Source organism: Sander vitreus, chromosome 15 (genome assembly GCF_031162955.1).
Source record: "Sander vitreus isolate 19-12246 chromosome 15, sanVit1, whole genome shotgun sequence".
NCBI lineage: Eukaryota > Metazoa > Chordata > Actinopteri > Perciformes > Percidae > Sander > Sander vitreus.
The window spans coordinates 10,616,301-10,639,581 of record NC_135869.1 but is presented as its reverse complement, the minus strand read 5'-3'; the positions used below and the strand labels follow the sequence as shown (position 1 = coordinate 10,639,581).

The following is a 23,281-nucleotide window of genomic DNA, read 5'->3' as shown; positions in this document are numbered from 1 at the left end:
AATTTAATGCAAGTAATAACTGTTCATCTGATAACCATACATCTGATTTACAGTACAGACACTAACATTGTTTCTCGTAGCAGGCAGGTTGTGGTATTGCTCCGGGTGACAGCATCCCCTGTAAGCTGTTCGTGTGAGTAATTATGTTGGCAGCCAAATAGAGGCCACTGTACCTCTGCTCTGTATCAAGAGAGTAAACCCAGAGTAAACCTAACCACAAGGCCTCGCCCACAAAACGCCTGCCCAACCACAGAGCTTAAAACACTTGATTTGTAAAATTGACCTTGACATTAGCGAATAGAGCAGCGAGTGGGCGTGGTCAATAATAGTTCGGTTGCACTGGACGTTGCCCATCAACTTTTGCTACTCGATGAGCGTTGTGCAAAGCTAGTCAGCTAACTACGTAACATATCCACTTTTAAGCTAGTTTGTCGTCGTGTGTGGGATGCATTTCTGACATTTGTAATTCAGCTTGTGATTTGCAGTCGTCAACAAACCAACACATTTCAGAAGTGACGAGGAGACTCCATTTTCGTACGCGGCTGACCGGGCTAGCCAGAAAGACGGCGGAAAGCTAGCTGGTTGTGTTGCTAGGCTAACTTTCCCTGCCAGGCGAACGAGAGCCAGAGCAAGCGGGAAGCTTGCGATAAATTGTCTATCTGTCGATAACATCGTTGACTACAGAAGACTCCCGGGTATGTTTTCAAAAAACACTCTGACAGTATGAATCACGGTGGGAGCATATTGCTTTACAGTTCGGCAACGATCTGATGCAGTCATGTTACGTTGGCTACAGACCGTTAGTGCTACGATAATGTTAGCTTCCTCACTCCTCAGCTGATAACCCCGCATATTTTCCCAGAAAGCTGACACGCTAAGCTAATGTGCTATGGAAGCTAATGTGCACTCAGTCACATTCCTAACATGCACGTAACGTTACTTATATACTGGTTATTGTAAACGTAGGGTAACGTTATGCAATACAAATGAAAACGGGATTGCATGACAGGGTTGTGAGCCAAATTAAAGCAAGTGAGCTAGTTCTAATGCCATTTGCAGACTGGATCTGCTGCTAGGACGCACGACTCATAGAATATTGTGGTTTGTTGTTGTTGTCATAGCGTTACTTTGACCTGTGTGATCGCAGCATGCTGATGGTGGGAGGCAATGGACGGATGCACTAGAATGAGTGTGAAGGAGCTGTGTGAGACCGATGACCTGGCCACCGGTTTGGTGCTGGACCCTCTGCTGGGCTTCAGCACCCATAAAATGAACATCAGGTAATCTGTCATTCAAGACATGTCAACACTACCATCCTAGAGTCTAATTACCTCTTGATCACATCAGTATTTAAACAATTATTATTAATCATTTCTTTTGGGTTTCCACATCAGTACAGTGGTATTCTTCCTTAATTACTAGGACATGTATAAGCATGTCATGACACCCAGACCTGTCCTTAAGATATCTATGTACAGACACATACGTGTACAAAAAATGTAATCCTGAAATGAAAGTGTGTGGAATCAAAAAGCAGTGGTTTACTGAACCTAAACCTTAGAAACTAAAGTTCCTACTCAATTTACAATTAACGTAGGTGTATTGGAAACTATTGCCTAGCTCAATACAACAATTGGAGAACACATCCTGTTATAGTTTTTGAAACCTAAAATCAGTGTAAATAGACAAGACGCGCATGCAAGACCTCCCTATTTACATGTAACCCGTCATATAAGTTTGTTTTGATCATGCTGTGGTTGTTGATTTCTGCTTCCAATGCTTCAGCCACTTGCAAGTGTGATGTAACTGGATTTTCTCAAGAGAGAAAAATCTACTATATGATGATAATAATGATGATAGTAGATTGAGTCATTTTTATTTGAAGCAATTTTTATTTATAAGTTTATGAAATACAATGTGAAAGTCAATGCAAGTTTTCTGTCAAATTAGAATATTCAAATACAATTAAACGATTGTACTGGGAAAGATGCACAAATAATTAATAATCAATATCTCAACAACATATTTGTGATTGTCATTTAGTCGTAGTCAGTTGCAAGTTTAACCTGTGACTGATTTTGGTGTTTTTGTGATTTTTATGCTCTCCAAGTACATCAAGTTAGTACATAAATAAAATTGGATTATGAATTTATTTTTTAATCTTGGGTTGCCTTTTGATCATAAATGTGTTAACTGACAAGGGTGTGAGCACAAAAATGTTCTGATGATTTAAAGCATACATGGTGATGTAGTGAAGATTAGGTCAAACACCTCGCCACTGGTTCATATTTTATTGTCTCTTGTGATGTCCTTAAATCTATATCTAAAATTTAATTTTAAAAATAGCATTTTACACAGACACACCTTAGACAAACACAGACTGTGACAATACTTTGTCCTCTGACGTTTCTGCTCTTATATGTCGTTATCTGCTTTTCTCTCCTCTTTAGTCCCCCACCAGAGATCAGGCGTTGGGGTAACCTCAAAGAGACCCTGTTGCGCTTTCAGCGTACGCATGACTTCAATGCTACGTTCGAGGCGCTGACAGTGGGAGAACTGGCTGGCGACTACTTCAATGCTTTGGGAAGCCATCGGCAGGAGCTGCTGAGACAACATGTAAGCTGATGTTTAAGCTTACAAATCAGTATAGCTATAAGATAATCACTAATTAAATTAGACAAAATACATTAAAAAAGTTGTATTATGATATTTGTGCTTGGAAGTCTCCCTCTTTTAGTTTCTGTATTAGGTTCATAGAAAGCTACCATTATTCCTACATTTGTCACTTGAATGTGAGAACAGTCTAAACCAACTATGATGTCTGCAGGTGTATCGCTACCTTGGTGCCTTCCTGTTGGATAGCGGTGTCAAGATAGAGTCCTGTGACAGATACTCCTCAGAGACCAACGGAGCGAAGATAACCTCAACGAGGCAGTGGTAATCACTCATACTCACACATTGTATTTGTCAAGGCAGCATGTAGCTGACCTCTAGCTGCTGTATTTCTTGGACTGTGCTTCTTTTTCAATTGTGGATATGTGACACTTGAACTGTTGCACTGCAGGTTTGCAGGGGAGCGGGTGGAGGTCCTGCTGGGCTGCATAGCAGAACTGAGCCCCACTGACAGCGCTGTGCTGAGAGCAGGAGTCAATGACTTCAGTGTGATGTATTCCACACGCAAACGCTGCGCTCAGCTCTGGCTGGGGCCTGCAGCTTTCATTAACCATGGTGAGTTTGTTTGCATTCATGACTCATTCTTTCTCGGCACACATGCACACATTTACCAATTCAAAATTTTCATAGCTGATTGGAATGCTTGCCTGTGAGTTTCATCAACTGAACATTTTTTTTAACATTTTTAAAGGCACAGTCTGTGATCCAAATTGCAAACAAAGGTTGAAAACCAAATGCCAACATTCAAAACACAAGATTGGAAGCTAGTATCACTCTCAAACTGATTGACAGGTCTTTAATTACATGCAGTCACACTACATAACAATTAAGTCTTAGTCATTTGTTTTCTAATAATGTTTGATCACTGACATACATACCGAAAGGCCCATAGTTTAAGTTATGATACTTCAGAGACTCACAAAAGGCTGATTTTTCATGTAAAATCAAAACTTTCAGTTGTATATCTGAAATACAATACAAATATGGTAAAAAATGACTGTGTTATTAAGTACTGCATACACATGCACATTGTGAAAGGTTAAGTGCTTGGGAGTTAGATTAGTTCCTACTACATACTACTACCACATACTTCTGGATCACCTGGAACAAACATATTATCTGTTCTTGTGTTTTTGCATTGATCAGAATCTAGACTGAACATTAAATACTTAATCTTGTCTAGTTATTTTCCATTGTTGACAAACTGTCCTTCATGCGTGTGATGGTTAATGTATGCCTGTTTCATGAGAATCACTCTTCTGAACACAAGCAACTCATTTTGTACATTATGTTGTTAAATGTAGCACTTTGTTTAAAAATCTCAGCCACCAACTAACTTTTGTCTCTCAAACTGAGACCAAGTGGTAACTTACTGAATTATAAAATTAGTTTTAAATTCCAGTAAGGAAAATGTGTTTCTAAAATGATTCCGTGTGTGTGTATATATATGGATATGTATGTGTGTGTCAAAAAATAACATTTGTTAATTTCTAGAGATGCACCGATTACAACTTTCTAGGCCGATTCCGATTTTCTTTGAGTTAGGCCAGCCGATACCGATTTCAGCCGATTCCGATTTCATTTTTTTTCTAACCACTTTACAGCACACACAAATATTTATTTTCTATCTTTTCTTTAATAGAACATTTTGCACAGAACATAGAATTTTTTGAACAGATAATGGATCACTATAAAATAGAACTATATAAATTACTCCTGGTGTGGGAAAGTCACACACATCTAAAGTGCAATGTTAGAACCATTTCCTTCTTTTCACATCCAATATCCAACAAAAAAAATGTGATTTTGGCTTTGGTGTCCTCCACGCCTCTACTTTTCCTTGCAGGTGTTGTATATTGCAACTTATTATCTTCTTCGCACACACGCTGAAGAATTTCCAAACAGCTGACATGTTGCAGGTTAATTCATGAGGTTCCCTACATGCGCGAATACGCTGGCACGCGCTTCACACCACGAGCAGGTACGCGCGACACACGGCGAAAAGTTGAGAGAAAGGGGAAAGAGACTGCGCTGTCGCGTCCGTGTGTGCATGCGTCATTGAGAACTGTAACTCGTATAACTTATGTTGTCAGTTAATTGTAGCGTTGACCGGCATGAAATCGGCATATGTCAGACTGACCTGCCGGTCGCCGGTCATGGCCGAGCACGTGAAAACCGGCCAATTCCGGTCACCGGCCGGTCTATCGGTGCATCTCTATTCATTTCTTCATTATCTTTAGGTGACAACACTTACGTTTATGTATTTAAGACTTGTGTAGTTCCCTAGTTTGCTTTGAACTTTCATTTTATGACAATTCTTACACTGTTCCCTGTTGTTATTATTGTTGTTGTTGTAGTAGTAGTAGTAGTAGTAGTAGTAGTAGTATCAACAAGTTACACCAGATTTATCGTAGACACTTTTGCACCACATAGAAAATGTGCATTATTTTAAGGGTAGTGGTGAACGCTTTTTGTAGCCACGACTGTATGAATCATAAATATTGTAAAACAGCATCATAATGTAATTACATGAACATTTTGTCAATCATAGAAGTCATTACAACAGATAAGCATAAGCTGCTTGCTTTTCACAGACCTCAGCCAGGGTGTGAACTGAATTGTAATGTGTACAAAAGGTGAGGCGAAATTTGAGTTAATGCTTTGGCCACTTAGAGGGCAGTCTGTGACAAGATCTTTTAATAATGTTTGAGAGTTAATCAGCTTAGCCATTGAGCCTTTTACTAAATTATTCAGTACAAGCCAGCTGCTGATCAACAACATATTAAGCCCTTTATTTATTACTGTAATTGAATTAATAACTTGAAATCTTTGTCTCTGTGTTTTTTGTTGTTGTTTGTCCTTCTGGGTTGAAGACTGCAAACCAAACTGCAAGGTAATCAGCAATATCTCTTTATCGTGCACACTAAAGAGATTTGATAAATTGAAATGATAGGTGTATTATTTTGACAAATGCTTACATTTTATTTGCATAATCTAGTAAGAATTATTGTGACGTTTTGCATATTGAACATTTTTATTATTTTAGTATATTTAGTATTTTTGGTACAGAATTACACTATCTTTCTGTTTCCTAACTGCTCTGTGTTAATGTTTCCCATGGGCCTACCAACCTTTGTCTTTGTTCCCTTTTTCACCCGCCCAGTTTGTCCCTGGGGAGAAGAATATTGCGTGTGTTGAAGCGATTCGACCCATCTCACCTGGGGAGGAGATCACGTGTTACTATGGTGCCAGCTTTTTTGGGGAAGGCAATGAAATGTGTGAATGCTGCACCTGTGAGAGGTGCGTCCATCATTTGATCAGACATTGTCTTAATTGTTGCTTGGTTTTTGCTCAAAACTGAAGGTTATGTTTATCAGATATGAAAAAAACTTCATTGAAATTTAATTTAATTTAATTTAATTTTGTAATTTGATCTGTTCTTTAGGAAAGGAGAGGGTCACTTTAAACACAGAGGGAAGCAGCCTGAATGTGAAGAAACAAAGGACCCGGTGGGGCAAAAGTACCGTCTGAGGGAGAGATATCTTCGTCATCACAGAGAGAAGGGTCACTTTGCTACAAGGCCGATAATACCAGGAATACACTCAGGTATCTTTAAAGGTAACTGCTTTTGGATTTTCTCTAAAATGATCTTTCTCAAATCTGTAAAAAAAAAAATCTATTACTAGCACAGCTATGACAAATTAACATTTTAAATACTGGTAAAATAAAAAAGTAACTGAATAAATATTGACAGTTGGCTAATTCAAACAGAAGTTTGGCATTGCTGGCTTCCTAAAAGCCCTGTCAGCACCACAGAAGGGTCTCAAAATCAACTAACGGAAATATAAGCTGTACAATGCAGTTATACAGCAGTAATGTCAAGAATAACAGCTTGTAATAACCTAAGCTTGACAGTGTGCTCATCACTTTAGTGGTTGTTAAATGCACTTTCAAACTGAAAAACTTTAGGACAACCAACGCTGCTCATTCATTAAGGTCCTCTCAGCTCAAAATGTGTACGAACCTGGCTGGAATTCAGTTTTACTACCATACATCACAATTAAGACAATAAAACATATGTTGAATATGTCTTTGTAAAAGGCAGATTTCAGCACTTTCCTGCTGTATTACCTCACACAGATCACTTTGACATTATGAGACCCACAACTCACATCTCAACATTATTGCTAAGGGACCTGGTTGCAGATCTAAGAATATGTCAGTACAAATGTTTTTCTATTTTGACTTTGTTTTGTTTGTTTCCAAAAATGTCACCTTTATGTCACTTCTAGGCGGTGTGCAGACAAATTATGGGGCAGCTTTAATCATGTGGTCACTCAAAGTTTTCACATACTACAATTGCAATGAATGATAATAGTATCATTGCAGAAAAGCACAGGGTTTTTTTATGCGTCAAACAAATAGAATTCAGGTTGAAAATCAGTGTGACCTTTTTTAACTGATTTGAAAACTTGCATTATTACCATACCACCTGACATCTCTGTGATGTGTTAGGTCTCAAACAAGATCAGGCTAATGCAGTCAGTGAGATGTTACTGAATTTTGTTTCACTCTTTGGAAACAGATGGGAGGGTTGAATGGCTCTGTAATTACTCTGAATGCCGTCATCCAGGGCCTGTTAAAATCCATGTTTATAATACATTCTACAGGTACATTGGGCCTGTTTTAGGAAGCAGATTGTGTTGCTTCTTCATGTCTTAAGGTTTTGATGTAGCATGGAATCTGCAATCATGTTTACTGACGTAGCTTACTTAATTGTTAAATAATTCTGAAGCACTTCTGCTTTCTTTTGTTTTTATTAGTTTGGTCAAGACAGCACTAGCATGTGTACATGCTTATTTAACCAATGCAAAACACGCAACTTTTGAGGCGTTTTTACGTGGATCTTTTCAAGTATGAGAAGTGTTCTTGTGGATGTTGGGCATTTTATTTGCAAGAAGCAGCATTCCCTTTGTGACAAACTCCACAAACTAAGGAGTTGTTATTCCACTTTAAATTGCATATTGATTGGTAATTATAGGTTTCTGTTATCTCTTTGTTAACTCGCATTAAGTGTCCGTATTCTCATATTTCACTGTGGGAAAAAAAAGGTAGAATCATACCATTTCCCACATGTCCCACTGTTGCTCTGATGTGTTTGGGGTCAATAGACGTGATTGGTTGCTTCTCGGTAAAGGAAAATATGCTAAAACCAGCTCGATATAATTCACAGTCAGTGCCGTCTTTGTACACCCTGAAGACTTTCCGGGCATCACCTTTTGTGAGTACCACAGACTATCTTGGCCTCTGCTGTGCAGTAAATGGCTCACTACATAGACAGTTAATCATAGTAGTTTGCAGGGGTTCTGGCTTCTCTCACTCAAATCATATCTATGGCTAGGCATTTATATTTAAAAAAAAGTTATTCGATTTAAAAAAAAAACGATACCGGTACCTGGATTTCGGTTCCGGTACCCAATGGTACTTTTTTCGTTACTTTTTTTCGGTACTTTCCCTCTGTAATTACAAAAAAATTATTTCAGTTGTAAAAATTATTCCAAACCTATTTACTTAGAACATTATGCTATTTTTATTTAGAATATTTTACACTGACAGAAATAAAATAAGAAATAAAAATGAAACCCCTCCCTCTCTCCTCCAAAAACCGTCCCTACAACCTATTAAATTGAATAATTATTAAACTTTTATTCTTGTATTTGTATATTATTCTGTTTTAGCCTGTTTTTATTTTCATCATGACTGTTTTTAATTGCTCTAATGCGCTAATGTTTCATGTAAAGCACTTTGAATTTCCTTGTTGCTGAAAGGTGCTGTAGAAATAAAGTTACCTTGCCTTACAACCTCAGCCTGTCAGTAATACCCCAGGGCACAGAAACCACCATTGTGCCTGCTCAGAGGAAGTGTAATGTCAACAGCACCGCGACTGCTTTCGGCTCGCCATTAATATCATATCACAGTGAAAGGTGTCTGTGTGAAGTTTTGAAAAACTGTAACCACACTTGAAACCGTTTTATCGGCATCGCCGTGACTCACTGTGACTTCAACAAAACTGCAGAGCCAACGTAGTTTTCTCCGTCCGCACCTCTGCGTGTGTGTGTGTCGGACCTCTGCTCTCTGTCAATATGCAGAGAGGACAGATAAGCTTGCGCTTACTCTCAGGTACTGAAATTTGGCACCGTTGGATTTTACGTGAACCAATACTCGGTAGTAACGATGTGATTCGGTCGGTACCGGGTTCGGTGGTACCCAACCCTAATACAATAGAATGTCTGTGTTTTCATCGTTTATATAAGCATGATTTTCATGCACTGCTTATGTAAACATACACGTTAGCTAAATAGATGCTTCAAGTTCAACTGCTTCTTTCTTGTCTTTCATTTATAGCCATCCCCTCAAGGAATTCCTTTACCCAGCAGATGAGGAGAAATGCCTTGAAGAACAGAAAATTTTGTCAAACAAAGAAGTGGAGACGAGAGAAGCACAGACGATCAGGCAAGCACCCAATAAAGTCCTCCAAACAGTGGTGGACAGATCCTCTTTTGTACCAATTTACTCTGAAAGACCTTAGAATCACAGTACGGCGCCACTCAGTGGATTTCTTACTCAATTGTAAGAATCCAAAAAGCAAAGAAAGGGCTTTGCTGCAACAACTGGAGGAAGTGAAGCCAAAAGCTAACAGGCTGAGTGAACTGAATTTGATTGGTGAAGAAAGTAACAGCAGTGAGGTAAACTTGAAGCCTTTCACTCTAAATTCATCCATGTCAGTTAATCAGAATAGTAAACCTGCAGCAAACAGTGCAGGCCTTAATGGGAAATCTGTCAAAGTGGTGGATAGGCGGCCAGTTCCCAAGAGGTACTCTTCGAGAACAAGAAGCATGGTTCAAACCACGCTCACTCGTCAAACAGGGTCCAATGACACAGCTAACACTACAACTGTTTGTCACCCTGTCGAAAATGACAAAACCTGCAGTGCAATACAACAAGAGAAGATTGAAAATGCAATCACAGAGAGTCAAAGCAACAAGTGCAGCAGCATTGAATCCTGCATCATCGACTTGGCTCAAAACCCAGCCGCTGAGCAAACGGCGCACACAACCACGTCATCCATGCTAGAAGTTTGTCAGAGTGTCATAGATGTAACGAAGAAAGCTGCTGACAATCCACTAATATCACTGAAGCAATACCTTACAGTCAACCTAACAAGGTTGTCAATGTCACAAAGTGTAGAAGCAGGAAAGACCCCTGAAGACAGGAAAAGAGCAGTGAAGTTAAGAGGTAGGACCAGGCAAAGCCGGTGTTGCAGACCAGCGCCCCTGACGGTACAGTCAGAAACAAAAGTGTCTGGATCTCAACAGAGGCAGGGGGAAAGTTCAGAGATCTGCACAGCTGAAGGAAACCGAGGGGTGAGGGAAATGTTTTTCAAGGCCACCGATAAAGTAAATTTAAGGAAGAGACAAGCAAGTGATTTATCCCACAGCAAGAAAGGGGGGGGTGACAAGGTTATCGAAATACAAGCAGTGTCGGAAGAAAAAGATGATTTACAGAAGGAGCAGCAGGACATTATAAAAAGCAACGTTGAAGGGCAGAATAAAAAGAGAAATGCTCCATCTGTAATTGTGGAACATAAAAGTATCATGGCCCTGGAAGAAGTGAAAGAGTCAGATTGTAAAATAGTGCCCAGTAAAAAAATTAGAGGACAAAATAACATACAGTGTGTTAAAAATAAAGTCGAGGAGGGAGTTGTTAAGTTATCAGAACAAATGACTAGGAGTGTGACTAAACAGCCAGTAAGTAGTCACGAAGAAGAAATTATCATAAAGCCGGCGAAGGTTCTGCTATCTGATATTTTAAGAAAAAATAAACCCTTAATAGATAAGAGATTACACAGAGATATTGTAGGAAGAGGGTTTTCTACTTCGGCCTCTAAAGAAATGCAAAGTGCTGAGGAACCGACTGAAATAAATGGATGCAGATACCATTGTTCAGTGCAGAGGAGGATTATGATACGACGTAAAATGAGGCCTAGAGCAGCGAAAACAAAAGCTAAGCAAAGCACCAAGGGACACTTGAGCAAAGAAGTCCCAGCTACAGTGAAGAAGACTTTGTTGAGTAAAGACAGTTTGCAGCTTCAGTCACCACAGAGGCATAATGACCCACCAGCCACCTGTCTAAACCCACTACCTCATAAGTCAATAATTTCAGCAAAACCTACTACTAATCTGCATCCAGATACCAATCCACAGGCACACATACAGTCCAACATACCTCTGAAGAAACGTACCTTTCACAGTTCTGTGGAAGTAGACTCTGAACAAGGTTTGGATTCTGCTGCAGGTCAAGCTTCCAAAGAAGTCACAGAGTTAAATTCATCTGCAGAGCTGAGGCAGGGCCTTACTACGTGTTCAGGGGAGAGTAGCAAGGCGAAACGAGATTTTAAAGGCAGATTTAGGAGTACAGAAGTCCAGAGGTTAAACCCCCAAAGGATCACAAAACAAACCCCCTTTAAGAGAGTGCTTAGGTCCCGAGCCAATGAAGATCAGCAAAGCCTTTTATTAAGGAAAGCTCAAAAGTGTAAATTAGAGAGGCAAGATGAGGATGACATTGACAAGCTTGCAGAGGACAAATCAGCTGAGGATCCTGCTAAAATCCTAGAGCAGCGTGGCAAAAATCCAACTCCAAATAAATTGCGAAAGGAAGATGAGGTGGAAACGTTAATCCAGCAAAGTGGTTTGGAGGAGACAAAGCCAGGCGTCGATTTTAAGATTCGTTTTAAGAGGAGGAGAGGGAGAATATGGGAGATGCAAAGAGCAGGATTGGAAAATATGGCATTGAAAACAGAAAAGGGAGATGATTTGTTGACATGCGACCCTTTTAAAGCCATCATGGATTCTGTATCAATTTTAAACATGGAAATGGAGGCAGCTCAGGCACATGTGCAGGCTAGTAAGAAGTCAAAGAGCAGATTGCATCGTTTAAAAAAAAGAGGTGAGAGGCTGAGTGAAAGGAAAATCCCAAATGCATCCTCGGATGCAAAATTAGACAAAGACCTTGAAAATGTGTGCGGATCCAGTGAAATGCCCATTGACAAAGTAGAAATTAAAGACAAGCTTGATATAGAACTTCTAGATGGAGTCAAGCTGCTGCCAGAAAAAAACGAGATTTTCAAAAATGACAGTGATATGTTAGCTGAAGGGCAAGAAACAAAAATTGAGGATCGTTTTGTAAAGAACTGCTGCTTGTTTGAAACTGGGTCACAACAGAAACTGCAGCCTGAATTTGATTCAAATGGTCTTCCGTTACCAGTAATTAAACTACGCAGAAAGACAGATGATATTTGGGAGGTGGACAGCAAAGAGAGGCTCATTCAAACTGAATTTAAGGTAGAGCCCAAAGTTAAGAAAGAGATGAAGGGTCACATTTTAGGGAAACAAAAGAAAGGATGTACTGATCTTAGCAAGCTCAAAGAGTCCCCTTCACAGAGACTGAACAGCACCTCAGCCCTTCTGAAAACAGAACCGCCACCATTTTCGCTGTCTCTGTCACCACTGTCTCTGTCTTCCCCTCTCAATGACAATAAAACTGAGGTTATATCCCCAGCTGCAGATGCAATCACTGAAAGGCCAGAGATGAACAGCGGAGGAAGGAAACTGAGGCACAAAATGGAGAGAGCACGGAAGTGTGGCCCTGTAGAAACACCCACTGCTTGTCTTAGTCATACTCTCCAACAAATTGACAACAGTCTCTCTAGGCTCTCCGAGGGCTTGTGTTCATCTCAGACTTTGGAAAAGCCAACAGCGTGTTCCAGTGCTTCTAATTCTGTCATTCAGCCCCCGTCCCAGTCTCCTCCATTCACAACTGCTGATAACATGCTTACCGGTGAGCCCAGCTTCACAAACTGCTGTGATGATATTCTGGATTTTCAATGTCTCAACTTTGAGGGGTATTATCAGCCACAGAACATACTTCCATCTTCCCCATCAGATCTGTGTTCACTGGATCCACCTACAGATCCTTTCAGCAGTCCCCTCTCTCACAGTCCGTCTGATACATGGGCCACTGAGACGCCATACCTTGGCCCTCCCAGTCCAGGAAGTAACTTTACCAGTGAGGATCTGAACTTTTTTCCAGGTCTAATTTCTTCCAAAGGTGACTCGGTTCCTCTGGAATGTGAAGCGAAGGATACCTCCAAAGACAGAAACCTACCCAACCCCAGTTTCAGTTTTTCAGCTCTCTGCAACTCTGACTTCACTGCTAAAGATCGAATTCTAAGTAAAAATCCAGGAATGAGGCTGTCCAGAGAAGACCTCAGAACTCAGTCCTTTCCTGTAGTCAGTAAGCCTCGGTTGTTCGCTGCAACACCATCTTCTGTTACATCTCACACTCCTGTTACCTTTACCCAGCCCTCCAATGTCAAGTCGAACACCAGTCAATCAAAAGCCCAGGCGAACATTAAAACCCAGGGCCCCTTTCATTGTATGACCATTCCTAGTAAATCCCGGACTTTTTTAAGTGGTCAGCCAAACACAATAAGAGGAGTACCCCAGAGTTGCTTGACTAAATCTGTCCCGCAATCTCAAATGTCCAACAAATTTCTCTCTCCTCAACTCTTCACTGTGAAAAATCCCAATCCTCCTGACAATCCATTCAAATCCCAGGAGAAAACCTCAACAGTTATTCACAAGGTGCTTAAGTTTCAGGAGGGGAACCAGAGTCAGAACTTGTATAGTGCACCTTGTAAAGACACCATGGCTTCTGGCAGCCCGATCATCACAGCCAGAACACTTGGTGCAAAATCAGGTGCTATTGAAAAGACCCAGCAGAGTCAGAAACTAGGTGTTGGCACAGACAGTCATCATAAAGGCAACATTTCTGTTCAAGGGTTTGAAAAAGGTGTTGGCCATCTTGGCTCCTCCAGCAAGTCCAACCCACATTTCAACAAACCTCACTCTTTCCCTCAGTCTTTTATTAAAAGTAAGATGTCATCTGACAAACATGAAAATGTTGAAACCAACATGACATACAAAAACTTTTCAGCGCTGCCAAGACCCTTCTTCTTTCCTAGCAAAGTGTGTGATGGTTATTCATCACCACAAGACAAGAAATCCACTCAGTCGACCTCAGACAAGCACCAGCCATGTTACACTCAGCAAGACCCTTTTGATTTTAGCTTTGGCTCGTCTCTTTCGCCCATGCCTCAGCACAGCAACCCCCAAGTAACGCACAGTACAGCTCCTGGTACGCCAGCACCAGCAAACAAGAGTCAGTCCTCCACTTCCTCAGCCTCTTTCCCTTATGGCTATCAAGGTCCTCCTTACGTACTAAACTTCAGTGGTGATCATTCATTGACCCTAGGTCTCAGGGATGGGGCTGAGGGTTACCCAGGATTAGGCTCGACAAACTACACCTACCATTGTCTGATGGAACCTTCAGGCACCCAAGGCCGACTGGTTCTCGAGCCCTGTGGACCCCAGCCGTCTAACCCAGCATCTTTTTCCTTGGGTGGATTTTCAGGGCTCAAAGGTCAGGATGAACATTGCAGGAAGGACATGCAGCAACAGTGCCAGCCTGGGGAACACCCAGGCGCACCACACTATGGACCTGTTGCATCGTCTCACTCCATGGGTTCCACAAAACCCAAGAGAGTGAGGTTAGTGGTGACAGACGGCACAGTAGACTTAGATCTCCAGTACTCGGATTGATTTATACCAGCTGGAGTCAATGGATCCCAGAATACATTTGGATGTTGTTTTGCTCAAGGGGGATCATACAGTATCTGCCACAAGATGTTTTTGTAAACACTGTAATTCATAGTCTACCAGTTATTAAAGCCCGCTGACATTTCTAAATCATTAGTTTGATAGACTGTTAATGTATGAATGCCTTGTACAGAGTTTTATGTAAAGCGGGCAAAAGTTTATTACAAAATAAATAATAACATTACAATTTGCTGAGAATACCAAATAAAAAAAATGCATTAAGAAAACAAAGCATTAAATATATATTTGTGACTAGCAGTCACGAATTGAACTTACACGCCCCGTAAACATTGAAGGCCCTCTTACTCTACTTTAACATAGCTGTATGACTTTTTCTATACCTGTATGGCAGTAGTGAAAGGAGCACCATCATTGGTTGGCTGCTGGTACTTGTATTGGTTGGTTTTAAAAAGGCAGCTTTGTGCCTCAGTCTTTGATATGTTCTAGTGACTTTTTAAAGCACCTGTTGAAACAGTTCACCCTTGTTTTTATACTCACAGTGAGCTCTTTTCTCACTTTGTGTGTAACTGTGTGTGTGTGTGTGTGTGTGTGTGTGTGTGTGTGTGTGCGCGCATGCATTTGGCAGGCAAACCTTGAGGGATTAAAGTAAGGTGTGTTGTCATTACCATCATCATTAGCCATTAGTGCATAAATGAAAGGCTTGTGCATGAACGGTGTACAGTAAGATGATTTCCTGACCTGAAACAATATATATTCAAGGACAACTCTACTGGGTAAAGACATGCGTGACATGAGGTGCAGTTTTTTTACAGCTGCTCTTTAGAGTTTTAGTGTGGATGAGTGAGTGGGAGAAACTGCAGTATGTTTTTTTTTCAGGCCAGTTGTGCTTAATGGGAGTTCTTCCAGTTTGAAACATTTTATGTAGATATCACCACCAGAAAAGTGACAATCTTATCACAGTTACTCACTTTTGTCATTTATTTAGTGTTATTGTTTTTCAAAAAAAGTTAATTGTTATACAGAAAGTACAGAAGGATAAATTATGCATCACCTGCAATAGCTACTGTTATTTTGTTGTGGCTGATGGAGCAACACAGTTATAGGTGTTTATACAGTGAGCAAATTTATTTGCTGTTGATTGTGGAAGTCACGCGAGCATTCCCCTCATGTTATGATGTACTGTATGTTGAACCCATTGGACATCAGTGGGCAGGAGTTTTCAGTGTGACTGCACAACCTTACATTATTACCATGAAAATGTACTGTCTTGATATGGAAAGGCCAATTATTTATTTGAATATCCTCATCCTTGAAATGGTGCTTTAATGTAATTTATATTTCACATTGATTGTTCAAACTATTAAATGTTTTTTTTATCATTATTTAATGGGACAAAATACTGAACTGAATATTTACATTGAGTATTTAATTTCACAGCCTTTGACATGTTATCCAATTGTTCAGTTGTTACAGGTAAAACTGTCTGTCTTTTTTTCTAATTGGCAGTTAGTCTTACTGAAACTCTGCTGTAGAAATGTACAAATGTAGCCTATATCATTAAAGAAACTTAATTCTTTTTGTATTTTCTGTCTTTGGCTCTCTTTTTAATACTTCATTTCAAAAGACCACAAATTGTGGTTACATTATGTCTGCAATTTTACAATACTCTTGTTAATTTGATTGATCATCTAAGTAATCACTTATATTTGATTGGTTAAGACATCCAGTCCATTTTACTACTTCTCAAGGCTGGACTTGTCTGCATAAATCGATTGACATATCTTTCTTTAATTGTGTCCCTCATAATCAAACAATTTACTCTGTCGTCATTGTTTTCAAATTAGGGCTTCAATAACTATTATTTCATTATTGAATAATCTTCTGATTTTCATTTTTGATTAATCTATTAATCATTTGGTGTAAAATGTTGCACAATAGTGAAACATCCCATTTATTTCGCTGAAGTCCAAGGTAACATCTTCAAATTGCTTGTGTTGTTAAAAAAAAAAAAAAAGAAATATTAAATAGCAGTGGTGGAAAGTAACGAAGTACATTTACTCGACTACTGTACTTAAGTACAATTTTGAGGAACTTGTACTTTACTTGAGTGAGTAAGTAGTTGAGTAATTACATTTAAAGCTACTTTACACTTCTCCACTACATAAGTTTCTGGTTCATCCATCGGAATTATCCAATAATATATGATTCTGAAATGGGCCATTCTGCATAATGAGTACTTTTAGTACTTTGAGGCTTTTGCTTGTGACAGAGTACGTTTGCCACTGTTAAAGACATTTAGATGAAACATTTACAATTTTGTATGTGTTGAGTCCACCACAGCAGAAGAATATGTTATAATCTTTACATCATTGTTATACGCTACAGTCAGAAAGTTGTTTACTGTCAGTTAAGTTTTGGTTCATCTTCATTCTCCTCCTGCTCTAATGTATTTTTCTGGTTGATTTCAAAGCTTGGCGCGAGCATCCGTCCTCCTGGTTTAGTGCTGAGCCTTTACCTCCTCCCTCTCTACCTGTGCTTTCATCCTACACAACCAGTGTTAGCAATTTTCCCCTCCTCTCCTGCAGCACTTGACCCACTTCTGCTTTTCTTTCTAGCTCTCAGTAGCAGCCGAGCAGTTAATTCTGATGCCAAGTATAACAGTTTTCTCATAATGAGGATGGAAAGGGAGGGAGAGATTATTCCTTATAATAGCGAGGGAGAGGGAGTCTTGGAGATGGTACAGTTAAAGGGACAGAAAAAAAACAGGAGATAATGTGACATTGTTAAAACCTAGTGTTTTCAGCTGTCAAAACAGAGTACACAGGTTTATTTGCTTAGATTTATGCGACTATTAAACATTGAATTTACTTTGCTTGCAGCACTCACCAAATCACAAGACAACAGCACAAGACTCCTTCAGTTGTATCTCCTTTTGAGTGGTGGTGGAAGAACCACTTGGAACCAAGTACTGGTTCTACAGTAAAGGTCCCCTGTGAACAGTTGTGATCAATTATTATATTTTACATTAATAAGTTATTACAAGTGAGGCTTCATTGTGTAAGCAGCATTTCACTGTTGTAGCTGGCCAATGTGGAGCTTAATTACTTACATACAGTTTAGTCCAGTGGTTCCCAACGTAGGGGTTACAAGATACATCTGAGGGGTCATGAGATGATTAATAAGAAGGAAAAGAAGACGAAAAAAAACTGTACAAGCTCCAGACATACTGTTTTTATATGGTATTTTATAATCTTATATGTTTCCTCGAAGTAAAAGCTTGGTAACAGCTGTCAGATAAATGTATTGGAATAAAAAGAATATTTTTCTCTGAAATGTAGTGGTGTAGAAATATGCAGTAGCATGAAATGGAAATAATCAAGTAAAGTACAAGTACTTTAAGAATTGTACTTCAGTACACTTCTTGAGTAAATGTTTAGCCACTGTCCACCACTGCTTTTAACCTTGTATACTCCATGCAGCATTGCTATATACAAAATACAGTAGAATTCCTTTTTATGCCGCATGATTTATTTTCCAACCATTTTAACTCTTTAGTTAGTTGTCCACATTTTTGATATTCATTAAGACGTCCCCTCACTCGCTCCTCGTCTTGTGTACATCACAAATCTATTTTACCCCAACTACAAGCATGTATGTAGCCACATGACTCCATGATCCCCATGTTCAGGACTCTGGGGATTATAATCTGTCATATGAGCGTTGCACGGAAGCAGTAGCCCTGTGAAATAGCTGACTGTGTTGAGTTGCTGTTGCTTTTTGTTCTGTAGTGTTTGAACCACCATCATCAGCAATAGAGAAGTTGCACTTGTGGTGAAGGGACACAAACCGTCTGTAACCCTGAGAAACAAGCTTATAGGCTGGGCTGGGGGGAGAGCTTTAGAAAGGTGTACAGGCATTGCACATTATTTCCCAGGTGACAGAGGCTTCAAATGACTGGCTACTGGCTGAGGTGCACAAAACCCTGTCTGTCTGACAGAGGGGCCTGAATAAATATGTCAGCTACACAAGCAGGGATATTGCTCTTGTCATTATTATGACTATCTTTCTTTATTAAGTCTGACTGTCTGCTATTAAGGCGACTCCCCCGTTTCCTTTTACACACCACAGTTTCTTGTGTGGTTTTTGATAAAGCACAGCAATCCTTTTCAGCTTACTGCTTGTTTACTCTCATCCAATTACTACTGTTGGTCCTGCTTGAGCCTGATGAACAAAAGCAAAAACACACCCTCCGATACATACTCAATCAGTCAAAGGAGCAGTGCTGGCAGATGCAGGCTGACTAATCAATGCAAACCTAATTTATAGAAACCAATACACCAGATGGTTCAATACATTTAATACAGTGTGAGAAAATTACCTCTACATGAGTCACTGGCTGAGTGAAGAGGTGGACAGCCCAGAAACAGATCAGTTTCTAAACGCCCAGCTTGGACCTAATGGATGTAATGTCAATGAGAGAAAATAGAGTGAAGGTCTGAAGGAAGTGATATTTATAGTTATTAATGCCACTTTCAAGAGCCGAGATGTCAGGGTTTGCCTGTCACTGTGACCTTTGAGTTGAAGCACAGACTGCCTTGCCATGCCTGAGATATGATGCCATGGCATGGCATTTGCTTCATTGTTAATCATGTTTAATATGCAGTATAGTATATGTGAGCACATCTAATGTTAAATGTAATCCAGGTGTAGGATGGCAGATTCAGAGAGAAAATTATTCTGCGACTTTTTTCGTAATCAATTAACCATTCCAATGATTTTTCAAGCAACAATGCAAAACATTCAGCTTCTCGATTGTGATATTGCTGCTGTTTTGTTTGTATACATTGAATGTTTATGGATAAAGTTATGAAATTCATGACACACAACACTTTGGGCTCTCGGACACTGATGGACAGGTTTTTAATGTTTCATCGACCAAACAATTGATCGATAAATCGATGCTGGCCAGTGGACTTACATGGTCAATTTACAACCCCACAAGAATAAAATCACCCACATCCTCCGTTTTCATCATCATTTTTATTATTATTAGTATTACTTACTTATTATCTTCCCTACCTTGTCTCTTATCCTCTTTGTCATGAATCATCATTAAACTGTACTGTACTTGTCGTCATGTCTCTATGTTTTAACACTGTCCAATTGTCTTTTTGGAATGTTCTATTGCACCAATAACAAAAATAGGGAAAATAATTGTCAGATTAATTAATAACGATAATTGTTAGCTCCAGTCCTAATGATATCAGTCCACTGAATTATAGCTTGTGCAAGTTTATTGGACTAAAAGGCAGCATTTCAACCCAACAGGGTCTTTGTCAGGAAAATGGAAAACATGACAAAATGGTGCAAAAACAAATAAAACAGCGCATGAGATTAGTATGAGATTTACTAGATTTACTAGAAATATTGTTTCTTGAGAAGAGAGAAGAATCCATAAACAGGAAAAAAAGTAACTACTATCTCACAATTATATGATGAACTGCAAGATTAAATAGACCAGCACAATTCTGGATAATATTTAAGCAGAATAAATTTTTTTTATTTAGGATGTACTTTAAATGAGGCAATATTTATAAGAAATGCTTATCAGAATGCACACTGAGATGGAAAATGAATCCAAAAAGGTTTTATAATAGAGAAGACATTTTTCATAGTGTAATAATAATTTTCCATACTGTAACAGTGGGAAACAGCCTCATGCCGGAGAGCTTGCCCTCTTAGATTTATCACTGAATTCTGAACCAGTTACATTTCATCAACATTTGACATGCAGCATAGCACTCGTCAACATCAACTGTAACCAGACAGTTTTCCGCCTGGGGAATTTACCCAGCAGATGGTTTTTGGGTAGGTCTGGGGCTCTGGGATTTCACTTTAATATCCACAAGAGCTTCTGACTAACAGAGTGTCAAGCAAGCAAGCAAGCACAGAGTTTATAGTTATCACCCTCAGCAACAAGAGGGAAATCTCACTGCTGAAAAACATATGTTTTTCGTGGCTGGGTTAGCTCAGTTGGTAAAGCAGACACACATATATATGTAGAGGTTTAGTTCTTGACGCAGCGGCCGCGGGTTTGACCTGCGGCCCTTTGCTGCTTGTCATTCTCCCTCTCTCTCCCCTTTCATGTCTTCATCTGTCTTGTGGAAATAAAGGCCTAAAATGCCCTAAAGATAATCTGTTTTCTCTGTGATCATTGTTACTATATACACAAGCATGGTGACCCCACACCTTCTCCTTATCCCAAACTAGTAAGGTGGTGTTAGCTCATCAAAGCCATGAGGCGAGTTTGACATGCTTTACTCATCTCATGGTTGGTATAATGGAGTAGATTTTTACTTGCTATTCAGTTCAGCTCGTCAGTACAAGGCTCCCTCTCCACCCACAGTCCTCTCTTCCCTCACCCCCCTTTACGTATGGTAATAGGCATTGCAGCAGTGGCTTCCCTCATCCTCTTATACACATCTCTTTCATTCCTAATTCATATTTCTGTGTGAGAGAGAGAATACACGTTGGCTACACTGCTGCAGATTATGCTGTCCTGTATCTTTGATTTGGATATAATTGTTGGATTATGGAAGGAATCCGTTAAAAATTAGAAATATGCTCTAATTGATGTGTATGGTTTTGTTGTTGATATTGCGTGGTAATTATTGGATCATCTTTTATGTTTGGTGTGTGTAGCTCTGCACCGCCGGGTGGATCCCACTGTGTTCTATAGTGCTTTCAGTTCTGTGAGACTGAGATTTGTTTTGTTACAGCTTAGAGTCTAACTCCAAAACATCAAAGACAGAGAGAGAAAGAGAGAGATGAAGGGAGGGGTGTGCTCTGTATCCGGGTAATGATGGAGGAGAGAGCGATGGAGGGAGGAGGGGGGACATGAGGAGAGAGAGACAGGTATGGGAGGGGGGTGAGGCAGAGAAACCAACTAACTGGTACAAGGAGAGAGAGAGACTCTGAACATGCTGAAGGAAGGGAGGAGGGGAGGATAGCGAGCGAGGGATGGGGAGATTGCCGGACCGAGCGGATAGAAGCGTTACTACAGAGCTGTTGCTGGTGGAGGACGGGCTGGGAGCCGAGGATAATGCTCCATCCCTCAGCGTACAGCGGCACGCTGGACATCTTGTAATATCTCGTGGCGGCGGCGGCTGTGGAGGAGGAGGGTCTTCATTGTTGCAGCAGTGATTGTCTTTCCTTTCTATTTTTCCCCCCTTTAACCACAGTCTTCTTCATCATCTTCCTGCTCGCCCCTCCTCACTCCTTATTCCTCTGCAACTGGCAACTGCTGGGCTCCCCCTCCTCTTTTTCCTACTTCTGTCCCTTTTTTTCCAGAGGGGAATTCTGTATTTCATCAGGGATTGTAGAAGACAGTAAGAATGTTTCTTTTCTTTTCTGCCTTTCTGTTTTCTCTTCTCTCAAGGAGACATGCATGGAGATGGAGGGGGGTGCATGGCAAAGCAAAGGAGAATACGATTTCATGTTTGTGGAGGGATAGTGTTGGAGTCAACAGGATGTATGTGTGTGTGCTGCAGGGGGTGGGAGGAGGTTTGCATGTTGCAAGTTTAGCATATTGATGTAACACAATAACTTCTCTCTTACATGGCTGTACTATCCTAGTTTTAAATGAGGATATACTGTACAGCAGTTGCACAAAATAAACACTTGAAATGCAAATAAAATGAAATGAGAAAACCGAATGGATTGGATGAGGTATGCACAGACACAAGGGAGGCAAACCAAACAGTATTTGGCAGAGGATTCCTTCTTGATGCCAGCAGATGAATACTCTTTCCCAGCTTTACAGAGAGGCAGAAGAAGAGGGTACAAGAAAGCAAGTGGGAGAATAAAAAGAGGAGGAGGCAGCAGTAAAGGGACACAGATTTGTAGATGAGGCAAAGACAAGACAGGGAATCAGACAATGTATGTGGCACCATCAATAAAAACAGAGATCTAGGTAGATGTATAAGAGATGCTACTTGTCAGCTCTTGGATTTATCGTTGTGACAAACTGATAATCCCTCCCACATACATTTTCATGCATGCCAAAAGTTGCTGAAGATCTGGTGTACAGCTCAGTGCTCACATGTAAAGGCTAACCAGTGCATAAAATCACCCAGTTAATCACACTTTGGCTACCCTGACATTGACTGTAGCGTGTAAGGCAGGGTATGCATGGATGAACATGGACACAGAGGCACCTTAGCATTAAGATTGTGTGGAATAATGCTATAGTAAGTGTTTTGCCATGCATTAAACAGCAGATTAATTTGATAGTGGATGTTCAAACTGCTGTCTTCTCATTCGAGCGGCTGCTTCTACAAGAAAAGGGTCATCCTGCCAGCAGGGAACGTGTTTAGTTTGCCCCTTTCATTATCTCTCCACCTGAGTTTGGTCTATCTATAGATGCCTTTGTCTCTACTGAACACAGCCCCGATGAAGGTGATGGCAGGTCACTTTACAGGGCACACATAATTACACACAAACTAGTTATGTGTTGCAGACTGTTGCCAAGAGCGGTTGAGGAGAATTTCAGCATAATGTAGCAGAATTGAAAGATATACTGCAAATCAGTTGTTGTCGGAGACGTGGCTGTGCGTTCAGTTTTGGTTTCACAGAGGCTTGGACAATGGCATACGGTGGGCAGATCTCCCACACACAGTCATAGTAACTTACACAAATGCACATGCAATTAATGCTTTGTACAGTATGTGATCTGAGGGCAATTTGTAATAGTAAAAACTTCTAACACCACCATCAGTTCATTAATGGTGGATTTGGAGAAGCATATAGTCTGTATTGCTGTATACTGTAACAGTGACGTGCTTTTGACGATGTGTAGTGATTATTCTGTT

General features: G+C 40.2%; 1 protein-coding gene across 3 annotated transcripts; it reads left to right on the top strand.

Annotated features, from left to right (window-relative positions):
- The first annotated feature begins 323 nt into the window (after window positions 1–323).
- kmt5c (lysine methyltransferase 5C) lies at window positions 324–15,214 on the top strand. 3 transcript variants are annotated; one of them, XM_078269085.1, is made up of 9 exons: window positions 324–695; window positions 1,148–1,280; window positions 2,451–2,616; window positions 2,828–2,937; window positions 3,065–3,228; window positions 5,547–5,566; window positions 5,837–5,973; window positions 6,119–6,279; window positions 9,079–15,214. In XM_078269085.1, the coding sequence occupies exons 2-9, from the start codon at window positions 1,168–1,170 to the stop codon at window positions 14,391–14,393; spliced, it is 6,186 nt and encodes a 2,061-aa protein (XP_078125211.1). In that variant the 5' UTR covers window positions 324–695; window positions 1,148–1,167; the 3' UTR covers window positions 14,394–15,214. The 3 variants fall into 3 exon arrangements, with proteins under 3 accessions (XP_078125211.1, XP_078125208.1, XP_078125209.1); XM_078269082.1 differs by having other exon boundaries at window positions 6,119–6,291; XM_078269083.1 differs by having other exon boundaries at window positions 1,122–1,280; window positions 6,119–6,291.
- Window positions 15,215–23,281: the final 8,067 nt, after the last annotated feature.

What these genes read in the sequence shown, in the direction of transcription:
- kmt5c (XM_078269082.1), top strand. Translation starts at nt 1,168, where the DNA reads ATGGACGGATGCACTAGAATGAGTGTGAAGGAGCTGTGTGAGACCGAT. An exon ending in ACCCATAAAATGAACATCAG is followed by an intron (nt 1,281 to 2,450) that starts GTAATCTGTCAT and finishes TCTCCTCTTTAG; the next exon opens with TCCCCCACCAGAGATCAGGC. An exon ending in GAATGCTGCACCTGTGAGAG is followed by an intron (nt 5,974 to 6,118) that starts GTGCGTCCATCA and finishes TCTGTTCTTTAG; the next exon opens with GAAAGGAGAGGGTCACTTTA.